This window comes from Pogona vitticeps, chromosome 5 (assembly GCF_051106095.1).
Source record: "Pogona vitticeps strain Pit_001003342236 chromosome 5, PviZW2.1, whole genome shotgun sequence".
Classification (NCBI taxonomy): domain Eukaryota; kingdom Metazoa; phylum Chordata; class Lepidosauria; order Squamata; family Agamidae; genus Pogona; species Pogona vitticeps.
In genome coordinates, this window is record NC_135787.1 from 179,086,809 (window position 1) to 179,113,441 (window position 26,633).

Sequence of the window (26,633 nt, forward strand, 5' to 3'; positions counted from 1 at the left end):
TGGGGGGGAAAATCATCTTGCAAAACATCACCAATGGTGCTATGGCTGCAAATTTAAATGATACAGGATGGTGAAAATAGCCAGAAACCAAAGGATAAAGAGATTCTAAAATCACCAAGGAAATCACAAATGCAATTCCCCATTAACACAAATTATGTAGTTGAGTTCCCCACATTTGGGGAAATCATAGGGATCAGCACACCTGAAGTGCAATGGATGAGCCTTATCCTGGAAAAACCACTTTCATGACCATGGTATAACCCCTACAAGGTATGAGTTGGAGTGGCCCTTGCACCTCCTACACCCTTCTGTGCCCTGTCCCCCCCCCCAAGGCATGGTGACCCTGGCTGCACCTCCTGCTCAGTACAGGGCTGCACAGCCCCAGTCCTGCCATGGGCCATGAGAGCTCCTTGGTGTTTTGGGGCATGTCGCGGGACCCCCATCAGGGGCTAGATGTTCCTCCCACAATCCTCTAGTGGGGGATTGCATTTCTGAATTATCTGGTCTTTCAAGAATCCTTTTCATCTCTTTTTTCCTCTTCAGGACCTATTGCAAAGGCAGCAAGTCCTGGTGATGTCTTGTATTGCACTCTCCCTCTTTTTCTCCCCAGTGGTAAAGGGCAAAAGGAGTCACCATTATCAGGAGCCAGGGGGCTATTTTGACTCCTTTCACCCTCTTTCCTTGCTGCTGGACAGAGAAAGAGGGGGAAGGCCATCGGACACCTCACTACATTTCCAAAGGCAGTGCAGGCGAGGGGATTGCTTTTGCCCAATATAGTAGATTTCAATGCATTTGTATGGGAAACTGTGTTTTGCAAGACCATGTTTTCTATGGACAATTTTTTGCAACACAGTGATTTTCCCCCCATTGGAACGCATTAAATAGATTTCAGTGCATTCCAATGGAGAATCGCATTTCTCAAGACAATGTTTTTGCAAGACAGCGATTTCTGCGGAATGAATTAAAATCGTCTTGCGAGGCGCCACTGTATAGGGAACCTGCCTGCAGTTGCTAGAGTATGTATTGCCGGTCTTGATCTGTACTGCCTCTCTCTGCATATTGTCTTATTGCAGTTTTTAACTGATATGTTTTATGTTGAGATTTTAAATTCTGAGCCATTCTGAAAAGCAGTGTATAAATGGTGCCTGTAGTATATGACCACGAGAAGAGAGGGATACACGTTTTTATATATCAGAAAATAGTCTTGCTCACTGTTATCAATGAATTATGTTGTTATTTTCCATCATATGCTGCACCTGAAGGTGTTACAGCTGATCTTGTCAAAATTCTTCTTTTTTTTCTCACTGGTACTAAGGCGCTTTCTTCTGCTTCATGTATCTGGTAAAATTAATTGGCAAGATTAGAAAGGTTGATTTTGTACATGTGAAAGTCAAGGTTCTTTTGGTGTTCAATGACTGCGCTTCTATTCATGCACTGACATATATGCCCTTAAACCGCATTGAGTTGTGGTTTTTTTTTTTTGAGCCAATAGAGTTGACAAATGTACTAGTGACAAGCTACTTATCTGTAGCATTCTTAATCCTTTTGCTTTTCTGCTGCCTTTGAGATAGCTCGGTGTAAGAACCCCTTTACATGCAGTTAGTTTGTAGGCTTTCCAGATGGATTAAGTCCTATTAAAAACACAGCTTTACTTCAAAATGGGACTTGAAACACTATAAAAATAGTACCCGCATATCCATCTATATAAAAGCCTAATGTCTCTGAAAATCTATAAAGTTATCATGCAGTGTGTTTTGCAGTCAAGTAGCTCTACACCATCGTAGCCCACTAAGACACTTTGTTTGCCTCTTTTATTTCATTTATACATTATCATTTGTATGGCCTTGAGTCTACCTTCTTCCATTGACATTTGGCAGCTGGCTGAGCAGAGAGAAGCCTTTAAGACCAGAACTTCTGCTGAGGTAAACCTGCCACCACCAACAACAACACCAAAGGGAGGGGTTGTCACCCCTTGGGGGGAGACACGCGGGGCACACTTTCAACACAGAGGACTTGTATTTAATTTCTCTGCCTGTGCCTGTGTTGATAAGGGAAGGTCTGCTGTGGGAGGGATGTGTTTTTCAGTTAAGGAATATGACGAGGGGTTTTTGTAGACTGTCGTGATTCACCAGGTGTCCTGTGCCACAGCTTGTTGGATTCAAGTGTTTATACCTTGAAGTGGGTGCCTGGGACATAATAGGAATTCTGTTGATGTAGTTTCTCAAGTGGCATTTGGCTCCACGCATGCTACAGGACATACTGTGGACCTAGTATTTTGTGCCGGGCAGGATTATGATAATCTGGGTGTGAAGGAACTCTGTAATTCTGCTGTCATGTATACACTGATACATCACTACATGGTGAGGTTTAGATTTCCTGGAACTCTAAATATATACAAGGGTGGAGGACTGAATAGGATGGTCCACCTCACCCCAGGATACTGATGGATCCAACAGATTTTCTGACATTTCTTGGGGAGTTTCCTGTTGCCACATCAGGCGATCCTGTTGAAGCCCTGGTTGACCTCTGGAATGGAGAAATGTCTTGGTGCTGTAAGCATCCCTTCTCATGGAGTAGAGCCAAACAAGCCCCTGGTTTACCAGGGAACTAGTGGCAGTGGAATGAGAGGGATGGAGACTAGAGCAATGATGACAGAAAATGCTGAGTGAATCTGACTGAATATGGACTACAGCTTATTTGAAGACTTACTCTTAAATATATGTTTTTCTCATCAAACATTAGTGTATACAGTATATACAATATATATTAGTGTATACAGTATGTAAATCTATAGCCTGAACATTATACTCAAGTGGATTCTAATCCACAAAAGTACCTCCTAAAATAAATCGGTGTGGTGGTGCTGTGGGTTAAACTGCAAGGTCAGAAGACCTTCAGTCGTAAGATTGAATCCACGCAACAGAGTGAGCCCCCCCCCATCGCTTGTCTCAGCTTCCACCAACCTAGCAGTTCGAAAACATGGAAAATGCAAAATGCGAGTAGATGACTAGGGACCACCACGGTGGGAAGGTAACAGCGTTCCATGTCTAGTCGCACTGGCCACGTGACCATGGAAACTGTCTACAGACAAACGCTGGCTCTACGGCTTGGAGATGGATGAGCACCACGCCCTAGAGTAGGACACAACTGGACAAATTGTCAAGGGGAACCTTTACCTTACCTTTACTTAAGCATGCCATATGGCTTTATTTTCTCTGTGTGTGTGCGTTCGTGCGTGCTATAGGAGTACTGGCTGATGTTGCAGATTGTTATGATCCCAAATGCATCCATATTAATTATCTTGAGGTAAATTGTGAGGAGGTTAATTGTGCTGTTATATCCAGTAAAACTTAATTAAATTAAGTATTCTGTTCTGAGTGAATGAGAGGGCCATAGTGTCCGCTGTCTTACTTAGCAATGTTAATTGCTTCCATGTTCAGTTATAACTAGATGCTCCTTAGGTGAAAGTAGTTCTGCTTCTGTTTTTCCATATTGTAATTTGCGTTGTAGATAACTGTTGGCAGATATGTCCAGTGCTGAAAGCTATTTTTGCAGAAGCTGGAGTAGAAAAGAACAGCCTATACACCAGGGATGGTTAGGACAGCTACAGTGATGAGAGCTAAATGATAAATGAGACCAACTAACTGTACCATACAAGCTAGTAGCCAGGGATGGAAAATGAAATCAGGAAGACAACAAGAACAACATGTATCCTACTGCCTAATGCATATGGTGTATTAGAATTGTTCATGGGAAAATGATATCAGTCACAGAATAAAAATAGAACTTGAGCATAATGGGAATTTTAATTAGCAGTTAGAACTGAGAAAATATAGGAGGGCAGGTCATGTACAATTTAGACATAGAGCCATGTGTCAGAAACAAATGAGCAGGGATTCCTCTAGCCTAATTTTACATGCCTGTTGAAACATCTTATATAGCAGTTATGTAGTTGTCTCAGGAGCACAGGAACCAATTACCTCAGGCGGTGGTGATTGCTCCAGTGCTGGAGGCATTCAACAGAAAATTAGCCAGCCATCTGTCATATATACTTTGATTGAGCAGTGGGTTGGACCCAATGGCCTTATTCATCATTGGATGATTTTATATGCTGTTATGACCTATACAACATGACCTTTTGGTATAGAATAAATAGCTACTGTACAAATGTCTGTTAGAGGCTAATTTAGAGCCTACATACCCTGGTATTTATTTAGGCTATCTGTTACCTTTTGGAGAAATGATATTATTGTTATATTGGAGACAGTGCTACTGAGGCATGTGTTTTACCTTGTTGTTTCAGGAGTTTATTGGATTACATTTTTCAGTAAATTAATCCAAAGTGTGGGAATAGGGAACCGGAATATTTAAGCAAATATTGAGGTTCAACTGGTGTTATGAGTTATGGCTCCACCCCATCCACCCTTTCCATGGAGAAAAAAAAGTGTGTGTGTGTGTGTGTGTGTGTGTGTGAGTGAGAGAGAGAGAGAGAGAGAGAGAGAGAGAGAGAAATTCTTTGTATTGACACATGGTGAAAACTAAGAACATATCGGTTATTTTTATATGAAATTTCATGTTCTGAAATGAGATGTAGGATTTAGTATTGCATGTTTTAATATGATGAAGTCTTACTGTCACTGTAAAAATCCTCTGGATATTATATCTTACCACATTCTTTCTTTACAAGTTTGTTGTACATTCTTCTGTTGTTTGGGGAACAGAATGTTTGCAATTTGGCAAAATCTGGCTTATTTCTTCTTCTTCTTCTTCATTATTATTATTATTATTATTATTATTATTATTATTATTATTAGTAGTAGTAGTAGTAGTAGTAGTAGTAGTAGTAGTAGTAGTAGTAGTAGTAGTAGTAGTAGTAGTAGTAGTAGTAGTAGTATTTGATTATCATAAATCTGTTTCCTTTTGATGTAATGAATTGTTGCTTTGGGTTTCTTTTTCCAGCATATGCAGCTAACAATTCAAGCTCTTCAGGATGAGCTTAGGATCCAGAGGGACCTGAACCAGCTTTTCCAACAGGATAGCACTAGTAGATCCAAAGAGCCATTTATGACAGAGTTAACAGAGGAGAATTTCCAGCGGCTACATGCAGAGCATGAACGCCAGGCCAAGGAACTCTTCCTGCTACGCAAAACCTTGGAAGAAATGGAGTTACGCATTGAAACTCAGAAGCAGACATTAAATGCTCGTGATGAGTCCATTAAAAAGTTATTGGAAATGCTGCAGAGCAAGGGTCTGTCAGCAAAAGCCACAGAGGAGGATCATGAGCGCACAAGGCGGTTGGCTGAGGCAGAAATGCATGTTCACCATCTAGAAACCTTACTGGAACAGAAAGAAAAGGAGAACAATATGTTAAGGGAGGTGAGTAATAATTCACCTAAGAAGGTATTGGCAAATATTTGTTTATATGAGTTCACCTTTTTTAAAAATTTAATTTGATTTTAACTTCAACATAAACATAAAATACATAAACCAAAATAAAAATTGACTGTGTTTCCCACCACCATATTCGGGACCTCTTGCAGTAATCTTCTTCTTCCTCTATCTTTATTCTTCTTCCTTTATTGTCCTCTTCTCCAGAACTGCATTGATTCTTGATTTGGAGCTTTCCCTTTTCCTCTTATTAGCACATATTCCAAAAATCTGCCCCATATATCATAAACATTATTCTTTTTCATCTCTCCTTTCTTAACCTTTAGGTTACTAATTAACTTACCATTTATAGCAATGTTCCATATTTCATTATTCCATTCTTCCATTCGAAATTCAGACTTTGATTTCCAATTCTTAGCTTTTATTAATCTAGCTGCTGTTAATAAACAGGTAATCAATTCTTTAGTCATCTTATCATATTCCATATTCTCAAATATTGACACCAAAGCGCTCAGGGTTAAATTCTGTATCTTTTTCATATATGTCATTTAGTTCTTTAAAGATTAGTTTCCAGGTTCTTTGTACTTTTTCACATTCCCACAACATATGAAAGTATGTACCAATTTCCTTCTCACATTTCCAACAGACATTCAGATAACTAACATTAATTTGATTCAATTTTGTCGGTGTTAAATACCATCTTAAACCCAATTTGAAATTTTTTCTCTTATTCTCACTGACGTAAATCTTAAAACCCTCATTTTCCACATCTTCCTCCATTCTTCATCATTTATTCTTTTTCCTAAGTCTTGTTCCCACACTAACTTCAATCCTTCTTTCTCAATCTCTTTTTCTAGATCGAGCAGGAATCTATAAATTTTACTCACTGCACCCTTTACTGAATCAGTTATCTGAATATCTTCATATCATAATATAAATTGGTCATACAGTGGTGCCCCGCTTGACGACGTTAATTCGTTCCAGCAAAATTGCTGTAGAGCAAAAACGTCGTAAAGCGAAATAAAAAAGCCCATTGAAATGCATTGGAAACCATTCAGTGTGTTCCAATGGGCTGAAAACTCACCGTCCAGCGAAGATCCTCCATAGGGGCGGCCATTTTCCATGCCTGTGCAGCGAGGAATCTGTCCCTAAGCACAGCGGGGGGGGGGCATTTTCTTCAGCCAGCGGCCATTTTGAAACCCGGCGATCAGCTGTTTTTGATTGTCGTAAAGCGAAAATCTGTTCCCAAAGCAGGGAACCGATCATCACAAAGCAGAAAAACCCCATTCAAACCATCGTTTTGCGATTGCAAAAGCAATCACAAAAATATCATCATGAAGCGGATTCGTCATTAAACTGCGTAATCGTAAAGCGGGCATGACTACTTCGTATATTCTCTACCTTTATTATACTTCTTTACCCATTCATTAGTCGATCTTTCTAATTGCATATAATTCATCCATGATAGACAGTTTTCTTATTTTGAAGGATTTGTTTCATTTGATTTTTCAATCTCATTTTATATAACCAGTCTTTTAATCTAATCACTTTTTTCTTTCAATAATTCTGCATAAACTTTCATATTGACAGGAAAATTCTCTATTTCAGTAACCAATCTTAATGGAGAGTTAAACTGACATAATTTTTTTTCTATACTTATTCAAGGCGTTTTTATTCTGGTGCTCTTCCTTTCATTACAATATTTATTTATTAATCATTCCTTGCCAAAATTTAAAATCATCTTCTGTTAACTGTATTGGTAACAATACGAGTTCACCTTAATCTACTTTTTTTCTTAAATAATTTGCTATACTGTTTTGTTTTTGTGATTTGCTAACTTCCACTTTTGATTAATTTTACATGGATTATATGTATGATTTAAGTTCCTGTGGTGACCCTTTTCAGGGTTCCTACGTAAAGAATACTCAAAAGGAGTTTACTATTTCCTTCTGGGTACATTCTGGGACTGTACAGCTTACCCAAGGTCACACAGGCTGGCTCTTCTGGAATACAAAATGGGGAATTGAACTCCCAGTCAACTCTCAACTTGAACCAGATATCTAACACACTGAGCTATCTGACAAGCTTTGGTCCATCATGCTGTGTTTTAATTTTCTTTTCTCTCTATTTCACTTGAAATTGTGCTAAAAGTAAGCACCTGTCTCTAATGTTGTAGTGTCACATACAGTATATTCTAAACATATTGATGAGATCATATCTATAGATATTTTAGGTATAATGGCAAGTGCTGTCTTCCATTGGTTAGGCAAACTAAGACAATCCATTTCCCTGTTCTGTTCATCCCCGAGACCTTGTGTATCATATTTATTAACTGAATGCAAATAAATAATAAAGAAATACAGATTTTCAGAAGGTGTTTGATGCAGTCTGTCACCAAAGGCTGCTCCACAGTCAGGGGATAAGAGGGGAGGGATAAGCAGTGAGGTGGCCAGGTTTGCAGATGACATGAAACTTTTCCGGGTGGTAAAGACCAGAAGAGATTGTGAAGAGCTCGAGAAGGATCTCTCCAAGTTGGAGAATGGGTAGCAAAATGATGAATCTGTTTCAATATAAGAAAATGTAAAGTAATGCACATTGGGGCAAAATATCAAAACTTTACTTATCAGCTAATGGGATCTGAGCTGTCCGTGACGAATCAGGAAAGGCATCTTGGTGTGCTGGTGGAAGGCTCAATGGAAGTGTCAGCCTAGTGTGCAGCGGTAGTGAACAAGGCCAATGCTAGGTGTCATTAAAAAGGGGATTGAAAATAAAACAACCAACATTATAATGTCATTGTACAAAACGATGGTGAGGCTGCACCTAGAGTATTGCATGCAGTTCTGGTCACTGTACCTCAAAAAAGACAGTCGAACTGCTTTTTAAGATGCTGTCTATGTTTGTCATCACTTTCCTCCTCAGAAGCAGGCGTCTTTTAATTACCTGGCTGCTGTCACCATCTGCAGTGATCATGGAGCCCAAGAAAGTAAAATCTTTAAAAATTCCCCTTTTATTTACCTGGAGGTGATGGGACCAGTGGCCATGATCATAGTTTTTTTGATCTTGAGCTTCAGACCATTTTGTGCTCTCCTTTCACTCTCATTAAGAGGTTCTTTAATTCCTCCTCGCTTTCTGCCATCAGAGTAGTATCATCTGCATATCTGAGGTTTTTGATATTTCTTCTGGCAATCTTAATTCCAGTTTGGGATTCCTCCAGTCCAGACTTTCGCATGAGGTATTCTGCATATAAGTTAAATACGCAGGGGGACAATATACATCCTTGTTGTACTCCTTTACCAATTTTGAACCAATCAGTTGTTCCATATCCAGTTCTAACTGTTGTTTCCTGTCCCACATATAGATTTCTCAGGAGATAGATAAGGTGACCAGGCACTCCCGTTTCTTTGAGGACTTGCCATAGTTTGCTGTGGTCCATACAGTCAAAGGCTTTTGCATAGTCAATGAAGCAGAAGTAAATATTTTTACAGAACTCTCTGGCTGTCTCCATTGCTAACATGTTAGCAATTTGGTCTCTAGTTCCTCTGCCCCTTCAAGATCCAGCTTGTACTTCTGGGAGTTCTCGGTCCACATACTGTTGAAGCTTACCTTGTAGGATTTTGAGCATAACCTTGCTAGCATGTGAAATGAGTGCAATAGTACGGTAGTTGGATCATTCTTTGGCACTGCTCTTCTTTGGTATTGGGATGTAGACTGATCTTTTCTAGTCCTCTAGCCACTGCTGAGTTTTCCAAACTTGCTGGCATATTGAATGTAGCACCTAAACAGTGTTATCTGTTAAGATTTTAAATAGTTCCATGGGAATGCCATCACCTCCACTGGCGTTGTTAGCTATGCTTTCTAAAGCCTACTTGACTTCACTCTCCAGGATATCTGGCTCAAGGTCAGCAGCCACACTATCTGGGTTGTCCGGGACATCCAGATCTTTCTGGCATAATTGCTCTGTATATTCTTGCCACCTCTTCTTGATGTCTTCTGCTTCTGTGAGGTTCCTACCATTTTTGTCCTTTATCATGTTCATCTTTGCACAAAAAGTTCCTCTAATATCTCCAATTTTCTTGAACAGATCTCTCATTTTTCCCTTTCTATTAATTTCCTCTATTTCTTTGCCCTGTTCATTTAGGAAGGTTCTCTTGTCTCTCCTTGCTATCCTTTGAAAGTCAGCATTCAATTTCCTGTAACATTCCCTAATTCCCTTACATTTTGTTTCCCTTATCTTCTCTGCTATTTGTAAGGCCTTGTTGGACAGCCACTTTGCTTTCTTGCATTTCCTTTTCCTTGGGATGGTTTTTGTTGCTGCCTCCAGTAGAATATTACGAGTGATTGGCTGAACATACCCTGGAAGTATCTGTAAAAAAAAGCAGAACATGTGACATAGTGGTGATTGTTTCCCATCATCTCTGCATTTGGGGCATTAGTGGGGAACCAGCATCCTATGGGCCATATGAAACTTATAATAACCAGTACTGCTCCCCACCAGGCGATGGTACCAGTTGATTGGGGTCAGAGTTGTAATCCCTGAAAGGCATACAGAACCCTGCATGTGACTTTAGGCAGTGGTGACCAGAATTAAGTGTTCCTCTGCACTCATCATTTTCTTCTGGAAGTGTTAGTGGAGGTTTACCTCCAAAAGGTACTGTATTTTTAAGTATATAAGACACCCCTGTGTATAAGACACACCCACTTTTCTAACACAAAGTTAAGAAATCTAAGTGGGGCTTAGCAAGTGTAGGGGGAAAGGGATCAAAGCATGTAGGATTGCTTTGACCCCACAGGGCTTAGCAAAAGGAGGGGGAAAGGGATCAAAGCAATCTTGTGACTTCATGATCATTTTGATCCCTTTCCCCCTTATAAAGCCATGGGATTGCTTTGATCCTTTCCCCCCGCCTTTTGCTAAGTCCCATGGGACTTAGTAAGCAGAGGAGAAACCAAATCCATCCTGCAGCGCTTTGATTCCTGCTTTCCTTTTGCTAAGGCTTAGGAAATGGAGGGGAAAACAGGAATCAAAGCCCTGGAGGATCACTTTGATCCCTGCTTTCCCATCCACTTGTTTTTCTTCTCTCCTCAGCTTACTTCCATGTATAAGACGACCCTCAATTTTTAGTCTAAAGATTTTAGACAAAAGTATAGTCGTATACATGGAAAAATATGGTACATAGAACATGTTTGAGAAGCACTTTCAAAGTTGAAAGGAAAAGTGGCATGCTTTGGCATCCAAACTTTGTGCCATACACACAATTCTTTCCGTGCCATGTCACTTACAGTTCCTTTAGAAAATAATGATGTGTGGGGGATGTTAGGTGACATTGCTTGGAGCTGCTTCAAGGATCCAAGCAGCTTCACTAGACTGACATCCGTGTCTGCTGGTTGTTAGTCATGAATTGCTCGGCCCTGTGTAAAATGCTGAACCAGAGAGGAGAGCAGCCTGGGACTACAATTCTTTGCTTGGCCAGGAAAGACAGGCAAAAATTATGGAAGCTTAGTGGTTATGTCTATAACTTCCTGGGTGTGTTCAGCCATCTGCCATAAACTGGATAGAGTTTGTTTGGTTGGTTTTATTCATTCAGTTTGTGAATCCCAGCATGGATTTGTGGCCCATAAAATGATCTGATTTAAAGAAAATGTTGAATGATTAAAATCATGTTGACTAAATTGTGCCATTGCAAGTGTGATTATGCCATCACTAATGGGAGATAGTAGTTAGAGAGTTCCTGCTTTGATCCCAGGTTTACTCAACTCACCTGTAAATCTTATTGCAGGTGAAGTAAGCCTCATCTCAAAGCAGGAACTCTTTAACTAGCAGTGATCCACCCTCCTTGATGACATTGCTGGCAGTGACAGATTGCCATTAATTAAGAAGTTTCTGCTTTGATCTTGTGGCTTGACAAACATGCCTGCAATGAGACTGATTGCACATGAGTTGGGTGAAAAAGAGGGGGAAAGCAGGGATCAAAGGGCTGTAGGATCACTCCTTTTGCTAAGCCTTGTGGGGCTTAGGGAAGTGGTGGGGAAAGCAGTGGTCAAAGTGATCCTGCAGTCCTTTGATCCCTACTTTCCCCCTCCTTTTGCTAAGCCTTGGGCTTAGAAAGTGGCAAGGAAAGCAGCAGTCAAAGTGATCATGCAGCCCTTTGATCCCTGTTTTCCCCCTCCTTTTGCTAAGCCCTGTGGGGCTTAGGAAGCGGTGGGGAAAGCAGCAATCAAATTTTCTAATTGGGGTTAGAAAAGTGGAGGTCATCTTATACATTGGGGTGTCTTATAAATGGAAAAATACGGTATTTTTGTATCCTGTAAAGTACAAGAATGCGCTGTGACACAATACAATCTTTCATTTTAGGCTGGAAGTCCAATTTCATAACTTTTAAAATGGCAGAAATCTAGACTCTAGCTATTGTGCCAATTATATGTTGACCATTTTGATGAACTATCTCATACAGGCTAGGTGGAAAGTGCTGTCGTCATCAGTAACTAGGTGGTTGCTACTCTGGGAGTATAAAAGTATTAGTGGTGCAGATGCTTTATAAACTTGTTAAACCACATCAGATTGTTGTTATTTATTAATCCTCATTTTGAAAAAAATATTTTTGTTTCACCAGAGATAGAAGTTTGGAAAAAAATGTATAAAGGATTATATAGCTGAAAGGTATTGGGATTTTAACATTGCTTCAGCTGTGGAGTTCATGTTTTTTTTTAAAAAAAAGAAAGATGAGAATATTTCAGTTCCATATAAATAGATGACTGGATTCAACTGAGTTCAAGCAGATTTGAGTGTGTGTGTGTGTTAAATATAAAAGGTTATTTTTGCTGCATCAGAAAAATAGGGAAACATTTTTGTCCCTGCTTTTTTATTTTATTTTATGCCAAATATCATTGGAGTCAAGCCACATGCTATAGCATTGAGCCTTCTTGTGTTTCTTCCTGCTCAGGAGATGCATCGTCGCTTGGAAAATGCTCCTGATTCTGCCAAGACCAAAGCTTTGCAGACTGTTATAGAAATGAAAGTAAGTACTAAAAAGCTTCCATGAAGATATGGTATGAAGCTATAATAGCACAGAAGACAAACTCTGTGAATAACAACTTATCTAGTACTTACTGTTCTTTTATATTTTGAGATTTATAGTCTTAGCCTAGAAATGGGAGCTTCATATTCATATCTCTGGGGATACGAATATGAAGCACTGCACCACAGGTGCAACAGAGGTTCACTCTGTCTCCCCAGAACCAGCCCAGTCCACTCACTGGGCTCTGCACAGTGTGCACATCCATCAGTGGCAACGTTGCCTCGTAGAAGTGTCCTGACCATTTCTGCCCTGCCGTCCCGCGCACACTGAACAGCTGAGTGGGGATATTCATCACCCTACCTCCTTGCTGGAGTAGTCGGCTGTGCAGAGAGGCAGAACTGAGCTGGTCAGGCTACTTCCGCGATTGGCGAGATGTTGCTGCCGACGCACACTGCACAGAGGCCGGTGAGTGGACCAGGCTGGTTCTGGGGGAGGGAATGGACCTCATCGCCCTGTGCTGCTGCACATTGTATTCATATCCCCAGGGATACAAATACAAAGCTCCCCTTTCTTAATTCACATTTGCCTTAATTCCTTTGATCAACTTATTTTTGGCACAGTTCTATGGATCATATGAGGAAGAACACAGGAAGCTGACAGGTCAGATAATTACTCCAGGTACTAAGGGTTCTCTGAAGTATCAGACAGAGTTGTTTCATATCACACTTATTGGAGTTGCTAGAGATCAATCCTTTTGCATTCAAATGGTGTGTTTTACCTCTGAGCTGACACTCCTTCCCTTTGGTCCTGATCCAAAATGATTGCAGATCTCTCTGTTTGCTTCTATGGAAAGCAGAACTGTATGTGCAGCGTGCTTTCCATGTTTTATGTTGAGGTTTTTCTCCTTGTGGAAGACAACCTAATTCTTCGAGGTTAGTGTGTTGCAGTGAAGGCAGATGCCCAGTGTTTGGTCTTATTTAAAGGCTTAGAAGGGATGCCAGTTATGTTTGTGATGCCAGGACAGTTAAAGCAGAATCTTTTTAAAACCACAAAAATCCTACTGGGAACAAAAACCTGCATATAAATATAGACATGGGTAGGAGGTAATCTGTGCAAATTTCTTTTACTTTGAAGCAAAGTAGTACAGATGATAGCTAATTTAATTGCGGGTAATTTACTGCAGTAAGACTATTGTGTTTATAGCCTGATTTAGGGATCATGAAGAGAAGTATCAGCAATGTGATGGCTACAGTCCCTCCTCTCTGTTTATGTTACAGTGGACCCTTGACTTACAGACGGCTTGACTTACAGACTTTTTGAGTTACAGACTTCTCTGGCCGCAAAATTTAGGTTTGACTTGCAGACTGAGATTTGACTTACAGACCAGAAAAAAAAATGGAACAAAAACGGCCTGTTACGGGATTAATCGGTTTTCAATGCACTGTAGGTCAATGGAGACTTGACTTACAGACTTTTTGACTTGAGAACCGCCTTCCAATACAGATTAAGTTCTCAAGTCAAGACCCCACTGTATATAAGTCACATAAAGATGGCCATATCTGGATTTAGTAATAATTTTCATTTGCTGGAAGCCAGCAGACTAAAATTAAATCTTGAAAGGATGTAGGCCTTGTGTGGAGGTGGTTCTGATGTCCAGGAAATCGTATCCAGTCTTCTCACATTGTGATTGCTTCTTAACCAAACTGATCAGGAATAGTCTAACCATAGTGATTCATGCTTTGGTATCCTTTTAATATATGTATTATGTGTTGTATGCCAGCTGCCCTTGAAGATGACTTAGAAGCTTCAGCTAGTGTATAGTGTAGTAGGTGTAATTCTGTTGGGTACAGATTCTGGAGGAGCTGTGCTGTTTCTCAGCTGAATTCTGGCTGCTAGTGTTTACCTTTAAAGTCCTAAGTGGTTTGGGATCCTGATTTCTGAAGGAGTATCTCCCCGTTTCAACAGCTTCAAGATTGTTGGAGGAAACTTGTTTCCATTGGTGCATTATGTGGCAACAAGGGAGAGAGCATTTTTGTTGTAGAGCCCTTGATTGTGGAACCTCCTACCCATGGAGATGTGACACTTTACTAATGTTGCAATACTTTCAGCACTAGGTCAAAGTGTATTTGCAGTCTGTTATGTTTAAGCCAATTGTTTTGAACAGCTCCATATTTCTATCCTTTTTTTGCTATAGTAAACGATGTTGGCTTTTTTTAACTATGTATTTTATTGAATTTCGGATAGTATTTTCCATAAAGCTAGAATGAAAGTATATTTAAGAATGAATGAATAAATAAGCTTCCATTACATCAGAGGTAGAACTTTTTTGACAAGGAATTGACAGTTTCTTTGCTTTTGGTGATCTGCACTTGAATGCTAATCATTTTACAGTGACACTGATGATGATACCCTAGGTCAGTGGTGTCGAACTGTGGCCCTCCAGTTGTTCTTGGACTTCAACTCCCAGAAGCCTTCACCACCACCTCTGCTGGCCAGGATTTCTGGGAGTTGAAGGCCAAGAACATCTGGAGGGCCACAGTTCGACACCACTGCCCTAGGTTCTACTGCAGGACTGGGTTTGAAAGCTGTGTTTTAAAGGCTTCTGTGGCAGTTGTTTGTAGATCCTTGGTGGGCCCCCCTTCATTTTATCTGGTATCAAAAATCCATTCTCGAATTGAGCCTTGTTTTCACATTTAAGATTGCATATTTATGTTTAAGAAGATGACTGCCAGTTTGAAAGTATATAGAAGAAGGGGGGACCCAGGAAACTACAGGCCGGTTAGCCTAATGGCTGTTCCAGGGAAGATGGTGGAAAGCCTCATCGAAGATAAAATCTTAAAACACATAGAAGAACAAGCCTTGCTGAGGGAAAATTAGCATGGCTTCTGTAAGGGTAAGTCTTGCCTCACAAACTTTAGAATTCTTTGAAGGCATGTGGATGCAGGCAAACCTATCTGGATTTTCAGAAGGCATTTTATGCAGTCACTCATCAAAGGTGGCTGAAAAAACTCCACAGTCAGGGATAAGAGGGCAGATCCTCCTATGGATTGAGAATTGGTTGAGAACCAGAAAACAAGGAGTAGGTGTCAATGGCAGTTTTCACAATGGAGAGAGGTGAAAAGCAGTGTGCCCCAGGAATCTGTCCTGGGATTGGTGCTTTTCAACCTGTTCATATATGACCTGGAGACAGAGATAAGCAGTGATGTGGCCACGTTTGCAGATGACACGAAACTTTTCCAGATGATGAGGATGAGAAGGGATTGTGAAGAGCTCCAGAAGGATCTCTTTAAACTGGGAGAATGGGCGGCAAAATGTCAAATGTGTTTGAGTATAAGAAAATGTAAAGTAATGCACATTGGGGCAAAAATCAAAACTTGAGTTACCTGTTAATGGTTTCTGAGCTGTCCATGGCAGATCAGGAAAAAGATCCTGGTGTGCTGTTGGACGGCTCAATGAAAGTGTCACCCCAGTGTGCGGTGGCAGTCAAGAAGGCTAATTCCATGCTAGATATCATTAAAAAGGGGATTGAAAATAAAACAGCTAACAGTATAATGCCATTGTACAAAACAATGGTGAGGCCGCACCTAGAGTATTGCATACAGTTCTGGTCGCTGCACCTCAAAAAAGACATAGTGGAACTGGAAAAGGTGCAGAAGAGAACGACTAAAATGATGACTGGGCTGGGGCACCTCCCTTATGAGGAAAGGCTATAGCATTTGGGGCTCTGTAGTCTGGAGAGAAGGCTTTTGAGGGGGGACATGATTGAGTCGTATAAAATTATGCAGGGCATGGATAAAGTGGATAGATGAAAGCTCTTTTCCCTCTTATGCGATACTAGAACCAGGGGACATCCACTCAAATTGAGTGTTGAGAGAATGAGAAAAGACCAAAGAAAACATTTCTATACCCAGTGTGTTGTTGTTAGTCTGTTGAACTCCTTGCTACAGGATGTGGTGATGGCATCTAGTCTAGATGGCTTTAAAAGAGGATTGGATAGATTTCTTGATGAAAAGTCCATGGCAGGTTACAAGCCATGATGGGGATGTATAATCCCCAGGTTTAAAAGGAAGGTACCTCGAAATGCCAGATGCAGGGGAGTGGTATCAGGAGACAGGGATCTAGTTGTCTTGTGTGCTCCCAAAGGCATCTGGTGGGGCCACTGTGAGATACAGGAAGCTGGACTAGATGGGCCCTTGTCCTGACCCAGCAGAGCTCTAATGTTCTTATGTAACACAAGTGTCAGTTGTAGCAGCTTCATGGGATAGTTGGAAACTGACTTACATCGAATTCTGTGGTATTTTCAGCTAATGATCTGAAATGCATGTTTCCTTATATTTGAAGGACTCAAAGATTTCTTCCATGGAGCGTGGACTTCGAGATTTGGAAGAAGAGATCCAAATGTTGAAGTCAAATGGAGCACTCAGTACAGAGGAACGTGAGGAAGAAATGAAACAGATGGAGGTGTATCGTAGCCATTCCAAATTTATGAAGAATAAGGTAATGAGTAAGCACTGTTTGTTGGACAGGGAAATACAATTCTCTTTGATATGAATTCAATAACTAGATCACAGAACAGATCTGAGATTTGCAATCTACTTTTTCTGCTAAGGGAATTAATGGAAGGTGCAAATTTGTCTTATATTCATCAAGAGTAGTGGTCCAAATCTGTCCAAAGGTTTAAACTTTATTGGACTCAGAAACATTCGGAGAACTACTGCAGTCAGTACTGGCATCATAGGCATCTGTTTTCACTTAGTAACATTGTGCAGTGTCTGAACAGCTGGCAAATGCAGCCTCACATATAGTGCATCACTGTAATATAACTGGACTGTTACTTGTGCATAAGTAATTTTGGGGAAGCTATCTCTATCAAGATGTATTCACAGCAAGTGGTATGGCACAGTGGTTAAACTGCAGTACTGTAGTCAGGCCTCTGTTCACAACCTGAGTTTGATCCTGATAGATTCAGGTAGTGGCTCCATGTTAACTCAGGCTTTCATCTTTCCAAGGTCAGTAAAATGGGTACCTAGCTCAACAGGGGGCAAAGCGTTCCTTGCATAATTATGCTGCAGAGTGCTCAAGCACCATGGGGCGGTATACAAGTTGAAATATCATCATATCATTATTATCATGTAAAGCTGAGAAAAGACATATAAAACTACTAGTTATCACCACTGTTTGCCTCTTGAATTTTTAAGCCAATGCTACTCCTTCTCCCAACTTGCCCTAATTACTGTTTCGCTTATTTAAGATGTTATTGTGAATAATTACATCTAATATCACCCAAGGAGGTTTCTGGGTTGTTGTGGTAAATGTACCCTTGTTGAGGAATTTCCTTCCCTTAGAGATCCAGTTGATCCCTACAGTCTAGTCTTTCAGGTGCCAGTTAAAAATAAATCTATTGGCAAAAGCTTTTTTATAATATTTGATTTATTGCTCTTTGTATTAGTTGGTTATTTTAAATAATTAGTGATTTTAACTGTGTGTAAAGGTAAAGGTAAAGGTTCCCCTTGACAATTTTTGTCCAGTCGTGTCCGACTCTAGGGGGCGGCGCTCATCCCGCTCTTCAAGCCATAGAGCCAGCGTTTTGTCCGAAGACAATCTTTCCGTGGTCACATGGCCAGTGTGATTTAGACACGGAACGCTGTTTACCTTCCCACCGAGGTGGTCCCTATTTATCTACTCGCATTTGCATGCTTTCGAACCGCTAGGTTGGCGGGAGCTGGGACAAGCGACGGGTGCTCATTCCGTTGCGTGGATTCGATCTTACGACTGCTTGGTCTTCTGACCCTGCAGCACAGGCTTCTGCGGTTTAGCCCACAGCACCACCATGTCCCTGTGTGTATTCACATGGATATTAGCCATCCTGTCCTTTTATGAGGAAAAACATTGGATAAACAATGATGATATTAATCAAGGAAATTGTAATATGTTCTCGGTAGGCCTTTCTTAAGTAAGCACTCTCCAGATGTGCTGGGCTACAACTCCTATAATCTACAGCCAGCATGGGGAAAACAGGAGTTTTGGAAGGGCTGATTTAGATGACATGCTATCTGAATGTTGTGTTATAAATGCAATATTTCTTGCATGGGGGCTTAGGTAGGCACAGTATTTTTCAGTGATCTTGTATTTTTATCAGGGAGGGGGCAAGGAAGTGCTGAATTTGCCTTTTTCAGGGGGCTACTTTTTGCTATTGTACTGGCTCAGGAAAATTGACAGGAGGATATTTTAATATAAATGTAAAAGAATAACAATGTCGTGGCAGGTAGAACAACTGAAGGAAGAGCTAAATGCCAAAGAGGTTCAAGGGGAGGAGCTGAAAAAGAGAGTGACTGATCTCCAGACTGAGGTCTCTACCGTAAGACTGACTTCATTGTGTGCAGTGCCACTCACTTAGGCTCTGCTAGCTTTCTTGGGTAGCTTACTTTGCTGACCTTACGCTTTGCAGCTATAAGGAACAATAAAGCTAACTGCTTTGCATCTGTCCCTTATTCACATCTGGCTGGCATATGTAACATCACAGTCTGCAGTCTACTCTGAACACTCCAGTGAAAGGTTCTCATCCCATACAGGAGTCTATTCAAATTCTTTCAAACAGCTAAAATGTATAATTTGAGATAGATTTCCTGATTTCTTAAAATGGAGAGTACAGTTTGGCAGTTATATCTTTGTATGATTAGGTGTTCTTCTGTCAGGCTGTGTATTTTGATGAATATTGTGTGAAAATAGGAGGAGAAAAACAGGCTTTGTGTAATCTTCATTGAACCCCCTTCAAATATATATTTTTTATATTCAATCTGAAAACACATTTGATGTTTTTGGTAGTTGCAAAAAAATGGTTCATTGTGATCTGATCAATATTTGGCTTTTATTTCTAGGATAAAAAGGTAGTATTCAAATAATACAGAGATTGGAATGTGAAATTGTTTCTCCATCTAAAAACTGACCTGTGATTTTACTGAAGTTGCTGTGTTGTTTTCTAACTTGGGATATTTGCAGTATTTGAAGAAAAACTTTGTGACTTAGGCTTTGAGAAATCTACTAATTTTTTAAAATACCCTGTCCTGATGTAGACATTTTGTATGACTTGCTATATTTTGCAAGTAATGACATAGTGCTCAAAATTGAATCCAGGACAGGCATGGGTGTTTACATACCTAAAGCCATGGGGAAATCTATCTATCTATCTATCTATCTATCTATCTATCTATCTATCTATCTATCTATCTATCTATCTATCTATCTATCTATCTATCTATCTATCTATCTATCTATCTATCTATCTATCTATCTATCTATCTATCTATCTATCTATCTATCTATCTATCTATCTATCTATCTATCTATCTATCTATCTTTTATTTATTTATTTATTTATTTATTTATTTATTTATTTATTTTATTTCTATCCCGCCTATCTGATCATATTAGACCACTCTAGGCGGCTTACAGTAAAAACAACAATGTAATTTTAAGACTTTACAGCAGAAACGTAAATAATAAAAAAGAATAAAGAACAGAATAAGAAAAAAAGATCGTCAAGGGTTTTCTGTTGGGAAGGCCCGCCTATACATCAATGTTTTTAGTTGTTTCTTAAAAATGCCCAGCGAGGGAGCCGCGCGAATCTCAGGGGGCAAGTTGTTCCAAAGGCGAGGAGCCACCGCCGAGAAGGCCCGGTTTTTGGTCTTTTCCTTTCGGGCCTCTCTCGGCGTTAGGCTCCTCAGCCTTATCTCCTGGCTCGCGCGAGTGACACGGGTAGATCTAGGTGGGAGAAGGCGTTCCGCCAAGTATCGAGGTCCTAAACCGTTTAGGGCTTTGTAAGTAAGCGTTAACACTTTGAAATCAATGCGGAATCGGATGGGCAGCCAATGCAATGCGGCCAGAGTGGGGGAGATATGTTGGTATCTTCTCAGCCCACTGAGTAGTCTGGCCGCCGCATTCTGCACCACCTGTAGTTTCCGCAGCAATCTCAAAGGTAGCCCCACGTAGAGCGCATTACAGTGGTCTAATCTCGAGACTACAAGCGCATGCACCAGAGTGGTGAGAGACCCCACATCAAGGTAGGGCCGCAGCTGGGCTATCCGCCTGAGATGGAAAAAAGCAGAACGGACCACGGACGCCACCTGGGTCTCCATGGTGAGCGCCGGGTCAAGATGGACACCCAAGCTACGGACCCCATCCTTGGCGGGCAGGGTCACCCCCCCAAAAATGAGGGAGTTTCCCTTGTCCCCAGGTGTGGGGGAGCCCACCCTCAGTACCTCCGTCTTGTCCGGGTTCAGCCTCAGCCCGTTCTCCTGCATCCATTCCTGTACAGCCTCCAGGCAACGCCGAAGGGACAGAACGGCATCTCCTGCAGTTGGAAAAAAGGAGATGTAGAGCTGTGTGTCATCCGCATATTGATGGCACTGCGCTCCACACCTCCTGATGACCCCTCCCAGCGGCCTCATGTAGATATTAAACAGCATTGGGGAGATGATCGACCCCTGTGGGACCCCACAATTAAGGCACCACGGGGCCGAAACATTCTCCCCAAGCTGTACTCTCTGGGGACGGTCCTCCAAGAAGGAACGGAGCCAAGCAAAAGCCCGGCCACCTATCCCCAACTCGGCGAGCCTCCCCAGGAGGATACCATGGTCAATGGTATCAAAGGCCGCTGAGATATCGAGGAGGACCAACAGAGACACTTTGCCCCTGTCGGCCTCCCTCAATAAGTCATCACACAGGGCGACCAATGCCGTTTCTGTCCCATGGCGCGGCCTGAAGCCCGACTGGAATGGATCCAGGGCATCTGTTTCATCCAGGAACGCCTGGAGCTGATCGGCCACCACCCTCTCGACTACCTTGCTTAAGAAAGAAACATTGGCGATGGGCCTATAGTTGCCAATTTCGTCCGCCGCCAAACTGGGTTTCTTTCTTATGGGCCTAATGAGTGTTTCCTTGAGGGCAGAGGGAAATCTACCCTCAAGGAAAGACCCATTAATTATTACAGTAGCCCATTCCGTTGTTGAGGGCCTGGCTGCCTTGATTAGCCAGGCCGGGCAGGGGTCCAAAGAGGAGGTGGTGGCACGACAGCGATCAAGCGTCCTGGTCACAGTGTCGGGCGATACGGGCTGAAAAGAGTCAAAAGACACCGGGCAAGACGGAGCGCTGGACATCTCAACTCGACTCACTGTATTCAAAAAAGGAGCGAGATCCCGGCGGATGGCCTCCACTTTGGATTTAAAAAATGCTGCAAATTGGTCTGGGGTAAGACTAGGGGGAGGCCTATCTCCCGGGTCAACTCCGGATAGGTCACGTACTATACGGAATAGTTCCGCCTGCTGGTTGGATGCCTCATTTATCCGGTTAGCGAGGTAAGTTCTACTGGCAGCCTTTACCTTAGACTGGTAAAGGTTACTTGCGACCTTAACAGCTATACGATTGAAAACCGTCGGGTCCTTTCTCCATTTGCGCTCCAGCCGTCTCCTGACCCGCTTCGACACCCGAAGATCCTGGTTAAACCAGGGCGCCGGGCGATCTCTGCGGCGGAGAGGGCGTTTAGGTGCGATCGTGTCAACGGCACTAGTCGCGGCGGTGAGCCAGCCGTCAACCAGGGCCTCGACAGGAGCGCCAACCAGGTCAGCCGTAACCCCTCTCATGGCATCCTGGAATCCAATCGGATCCAGTAGCCTTCGAGGGCGGACCATGACAATAGATCCCTGCTCCCTGCGAGGGGGGAGGGCCAACTTGAGGAAGCATTTTATTAGGTGGTGATCCGACCATGACAAGGGGACCGACTCAAGGTCAGTCACCATCAGTCCACTTTCACTCCCATTGGTGGAAAAAACCAAATCTAATGTATGGCCGCCCACGTGCGTAGGGCCGTTGACATGTTGGGACATGTTCAAGAAGGCCATGGTCTCCAAGAACTCAAGAGCTGGTCCAGCGGGCTCTGCCCCCGCATGCACGTTGAAGTCCCCCAAGACCAATAATCTCGGGGAGCCCAGCAGTGCCGCGGAGACAAAGTCCACCAGCTCCGGTAGGGAAGTGGCTGGGTCGCGGGGAGCACGGTAACCCAGCAAGATCCCAATACCGTCCCTGGCCCCGATCCACACGTGGAGAGCCTCAATCTATCTATCTATCTATCTATCTATCTATCTATCTATCTATCTATCTATCTATCTATCTATCTGTCTGTCTGTCTGTCTGTCTGTCTGTCTGTCTGTCTGCCTGTCTGCCTGTCTGCCTGTCTGTCTGTCTGTAATTCACTGCTAATGATAGTTGAGGCAGTAACAAACAAACATAAAGAAACAAACAAATAATAAGCTGCTGAGATTCTAAGGAGATTATTGATAACTGGTCTTTCTCTACAAAGTTAAATACTTCTAGTTATTAGAAGTAGTTTAACATTCTTGCCAGTCACTTTTGATTGTTAAAAAATTCTGGCTACATTTATATTTGCTTCCCCCCTTTTCTGGCTTCTTGGTTGCCAACAGCAGTTAGGCCCTCTGCCTATAATGGCCTGTAATTGTCAAACAGTGTGCATATTGGTTTATGACTATAATCCAGCTCACTTCATGTGATTGCCTTTTTCTGCATTTTGGAATGCTCAATTTTCTTTTCTGCAGAACACTTCAAGTCTGCACATACACAAGCATGCATAAAGAAAAGGTTAATATATTTCCTTTTTTCTGATTTCCTTTCAGAGATCTTTAAAACTTTCTTTTAAAATTTGCTTTGAGTCATCTGAAAATATTTCTATTGTTCACTAAATTGTTATTGAACCTTTTCTGTTGTTTCTCGGAATGTTTTCTGTAATAACTTAATGTATAGTTTGATCATTTATACTCATCTTTTTGATTCTTCTTTTAGATTGGTCAGGTGAAGCAGGAATTGTCACGCAAAGATACAGAACTGCTGGCCTTGCAGACAAAATTGGAAACTCTCACAAACCAGTTTTCTGATAGCAAGCAACACATCGATGTGCTCAAGGAGTCCCTCACAGCCAAGGAGCAGAGAGCTGCCATCCTCCAGACAGAGGTGATTGACATATCATGGAACTATTGTTCTTCATAAATAATTTTATAGCCTTTTGAATTATGGAGTAATACACTAATTTAACACTGGAATAGCATTCGGCCATGGCTATGTGGTTGGCTGTCACCCATTTCATGCAGTTTATCTCATTTTAAATATTAAGTGTCCCACTGAACTGTGTTAATAGTTAAGCACAGAACAATAAAAGACTAAGAGCCCCTTTCCTCCAGGATTCTGTTTTTAACAAAAGTCAGTCTGTATTTATGTCACCTAGAAACAGGACAAGAAGACAACAGCCCTTTCCTTGTTTGTCGTCAGCATCTGGCATTTCAAGAAAGCCCTAAGCTTCCCAAGTCAGGATGGCAATATCCATGCTGGATGGGGTATTCTAGAATTTGGAGTTCAAAAAGTAATGTCCCTAAGCTTTGTTGTGCCTGAAATCCATGATAGTCAGCTGTCATAGTTTGTTTAAAGATATTAGAGTTTTTGATAGTCCTGAAGTCTGTTTCCTTTTAGAAGACCAAGCACTCATCATCACATTCTGTGGAATAATTTCAATATGTGTCCGATTTGGTTCATTTTGAACCTACTGTAATAGCAATTAAGTTGCTCTTGAGTGATCCAAATTCCAGTATTATAAAAGATGGAGAAAAGTCTTCATCCAACTGCCATCATTTTCGTTTCCACCTTTCTGTATCTTTTCGCTCTTCAGTGTTTAACACTGCATTGTTTTCAGTGGTTTGTCACTCTGATCATAGTCACATCTTCTATGGACCCCGCCAGTGTATTAGATGTAGTTAAGAATTTTTTCTCCGCACTGATGCACAACTTTCATTTAGTTATAATTATATTGGTAGGTTTTATTACATATTCACCCTGTTTGGAGATTTTCTTCTGTAGTATCTCAATCTGAATGAAATTTTGGATTTCATTCTCTTGAACAACTTCATATCACACATACATTGGCATTCAGGGTTTGATCATAGAGATCCTAGTCCACTAGAGTGAGATACTTAATTATTTTCTTCCAATATGAAGAGTGCCCATTTAATATTACACTTAATTTTCTATAAGTGGATCTGTCTGGAAAATGTACTTATATCTGCACTGACATTAAACACTACTGAAGTTAATCAATACTCCCTGCCACTCAGGGTTTCAAAACTAGCTTCAACCCCTTGTTTGAAATCCTGATAGAAAAGCAATCCCTTTAGCTTCATCCATAGTATATTTATTGTTTGAGTGACACAAGTAAAATGCAATAGTAGTAGAAAAGAGTGAACGGAATTTGCACTAGAAAGAAGAGGGTCATATAATTTTGAGTTCTGTTATAAGTCTCTCACTTATGGTTACTGAGGTTGTCTACAGGTGATGCAAGCAGAGTTTTGAAGAACTATCTTCTGTATTTGCATTTGTCTCAGATTCATAGCACATTTAACATTGTTCTCTGTCACTTTTGCTCTATTCTAGTCGGTCCCTCACTGATGGAAGTGGGCTTATTGAACACATTAGATCATCTGAGTGCAGTTCAGCATCATTTGAGGAGAAATATGTGTCCATGTATGCCATCTATAATTATATAATGCTAGATTCCCTTAGTCTTGTAAATGAGTAACAGCATAGTGGTAGTTTTGGGTGTTCATTAGTGTATCCTTGTAGTTCAAAGCAGAAGGGGGAAGCTAGCATTCCAGTGGCTTTTATTTTGGCTGCATTATTGCTGTCTGCTCATATTGCTGCATTTGTATATGTTTCGTTGTGCTTGTAGCCTGAAAGTACATCTTGTGTTCTGAAAACAGCATAAATAGACTTTACAGTCTGACCACATTTTGTTAGAGTGCAGAATTATACACGTCATTTTATTCAGTGGCATTTAACTTATTCTGGAAGGTTTCCAAGTGTACACATAAGTAGCTATTTTATTTGAACACGGTATTTTATTAACATCTGACTAAATGAAATGGTGCATGTTATCCATAGGAGGGCGCCAGAGGTTCAATTAATGTAATTCTTGATTTTCTGATATGCATCAAATTAATACAGTAATAATAAACCATTGATGGATGCTAAAATGGACTGAATTGGCAAAGTGCGGCCATATTATATAAGTATGTATTAGGTTTTAGTTGACACTGCCTTCCTATGCCTTGATTTCTTTTACTGTATCAAATGATTGTTTAGTTATGTTGCAGATAAAATTTCCTCTCTGCATTTATTGGAAAAGATTTGCTGAAATATCAAAATGTTTTTTATGAATTTTATCTTATAACCAGATGCAAAGTTGCATAATAATCATAATGTCATGTGACATTAATTGTTTAATGATACACAGGCCATTAATGTCCTGCAAAATATGGTAATACAGTGATGAAAATTCAGTAGGTGTACTTCCAATGGTACTGTGACGATGGTTGTAATATTCCTGAGTCCTTTTTCCTTATATTGATACTTCAAATCAGATTGTGATTCAAAGGCTTCTTTGGCCTATAACCTTCTTCATTTATACTAAAAGTGTTTTGTATCTGTAATGAAAATAGAAACTCAGATCCTCATTCTCACTAATGATGCTGTTGCCACTCACCAAGAAATCTAATAGACATGCTGCATGCTGAATTTATTTTTTCTGACTAATTTTGTGTGTAGGGGAAAGCATTCAGAATGTAATGTTGAAACATTAAGTTCTATATTGATTATGCTATTATTATAACTATACTGAGAATAATTCTCCAAGTGTCTGTAAAATCACACCTTTCACCAGTTCTTTCATAAATTTTCATAAAAACTGATACCTTGAGAAAGCTATCCTGTTTCCCCTAAAATAAGACCTAGCCTGAAAATCATCCCTAGTATGATTTTTCAGGTTGCTCATAATATAAGCCCTACCCCCAAAATAAGCCTCATTTAAGTGAAACCCCGCCCTCCACCATTGTGCAGCAACTAGAAGATGACATGACTGTTTGAATAAATGTAGATTGTTGTACATGAAAAAATAAATAAAACATCCCCTGAAAATAAGCCCTAATCCATTTTTGGAGCAAAAATTAATGTAAGGCCCTGTGTTATATTAATGTGATGAAGACTAGTGAACAAAGATGTGCTTCCTTGAGTATGCACATCTATTTCAATTGTTGTAACAGTATTCATACAATGAATTTAAAGAACTGGACACAGATATGTTGATCTTAATGAATAGCTATACAGTATAGGATTTGAATCACA

General features: G+C 40.9%; 1 protein-coding gene and 1 non-coding gene across 35 annotated transcripts in view; one reads left to right on the plus strand and one right to left on the minus strand.

Annotated features, from left to right (window-relative positions):
• ERC1 (ELKS/RAB6-interacting/CAST family member 1) overlaps positions 1-26,633 on the plus strand; it is a 208,586-nt gene that overhangs the window by 26,689 nt on the left and 155,264 nt on the right. For 14 of the 34 annotated variants that reach the window (XR_013536768.1, XR_013536763.1, XR_013536767.1 and 11 more), the window contains 5 exons: positions 4,960-5,376; positions 12,327-12,401; positions 16,743-16,898; positions 18,667-18,759; positions 23,253-23,420. Coding sequence is in view for 22 of the 34 variants with exons in the window: in XM_078376305.1 (XP_078232431.1) it covers positions 4,960-5,376; positions 12,327-12,401; positions 16,743-16,898; positions 18,667-18,759; positions 23,253-23,420 (909 nt within the window). In the remaining 12 variants the exon portion in view is untranslated. The remainder of the gene's footprint in view (positions 1-4,959; positions 5,377-12,326; positions 12,402-16,742; positions 16,899-18,666; positions 18,760-23,252; positions 23,421-26,633) is intronic. The other 20 variants (XR_013536771.1, XR_013536766.1, XR_013536773.1 and 17 more) reach the window with 2 other exon arrangements.
• On the minus strand, positions 116-278 carry LOC140707958 (U1 spliceosomal RNA). Its single transcript, XR_012088086.2, has one exon. It is a non-coding gene; the product is annotated as a U1 spliceosomal RNA (small nuclear RNA).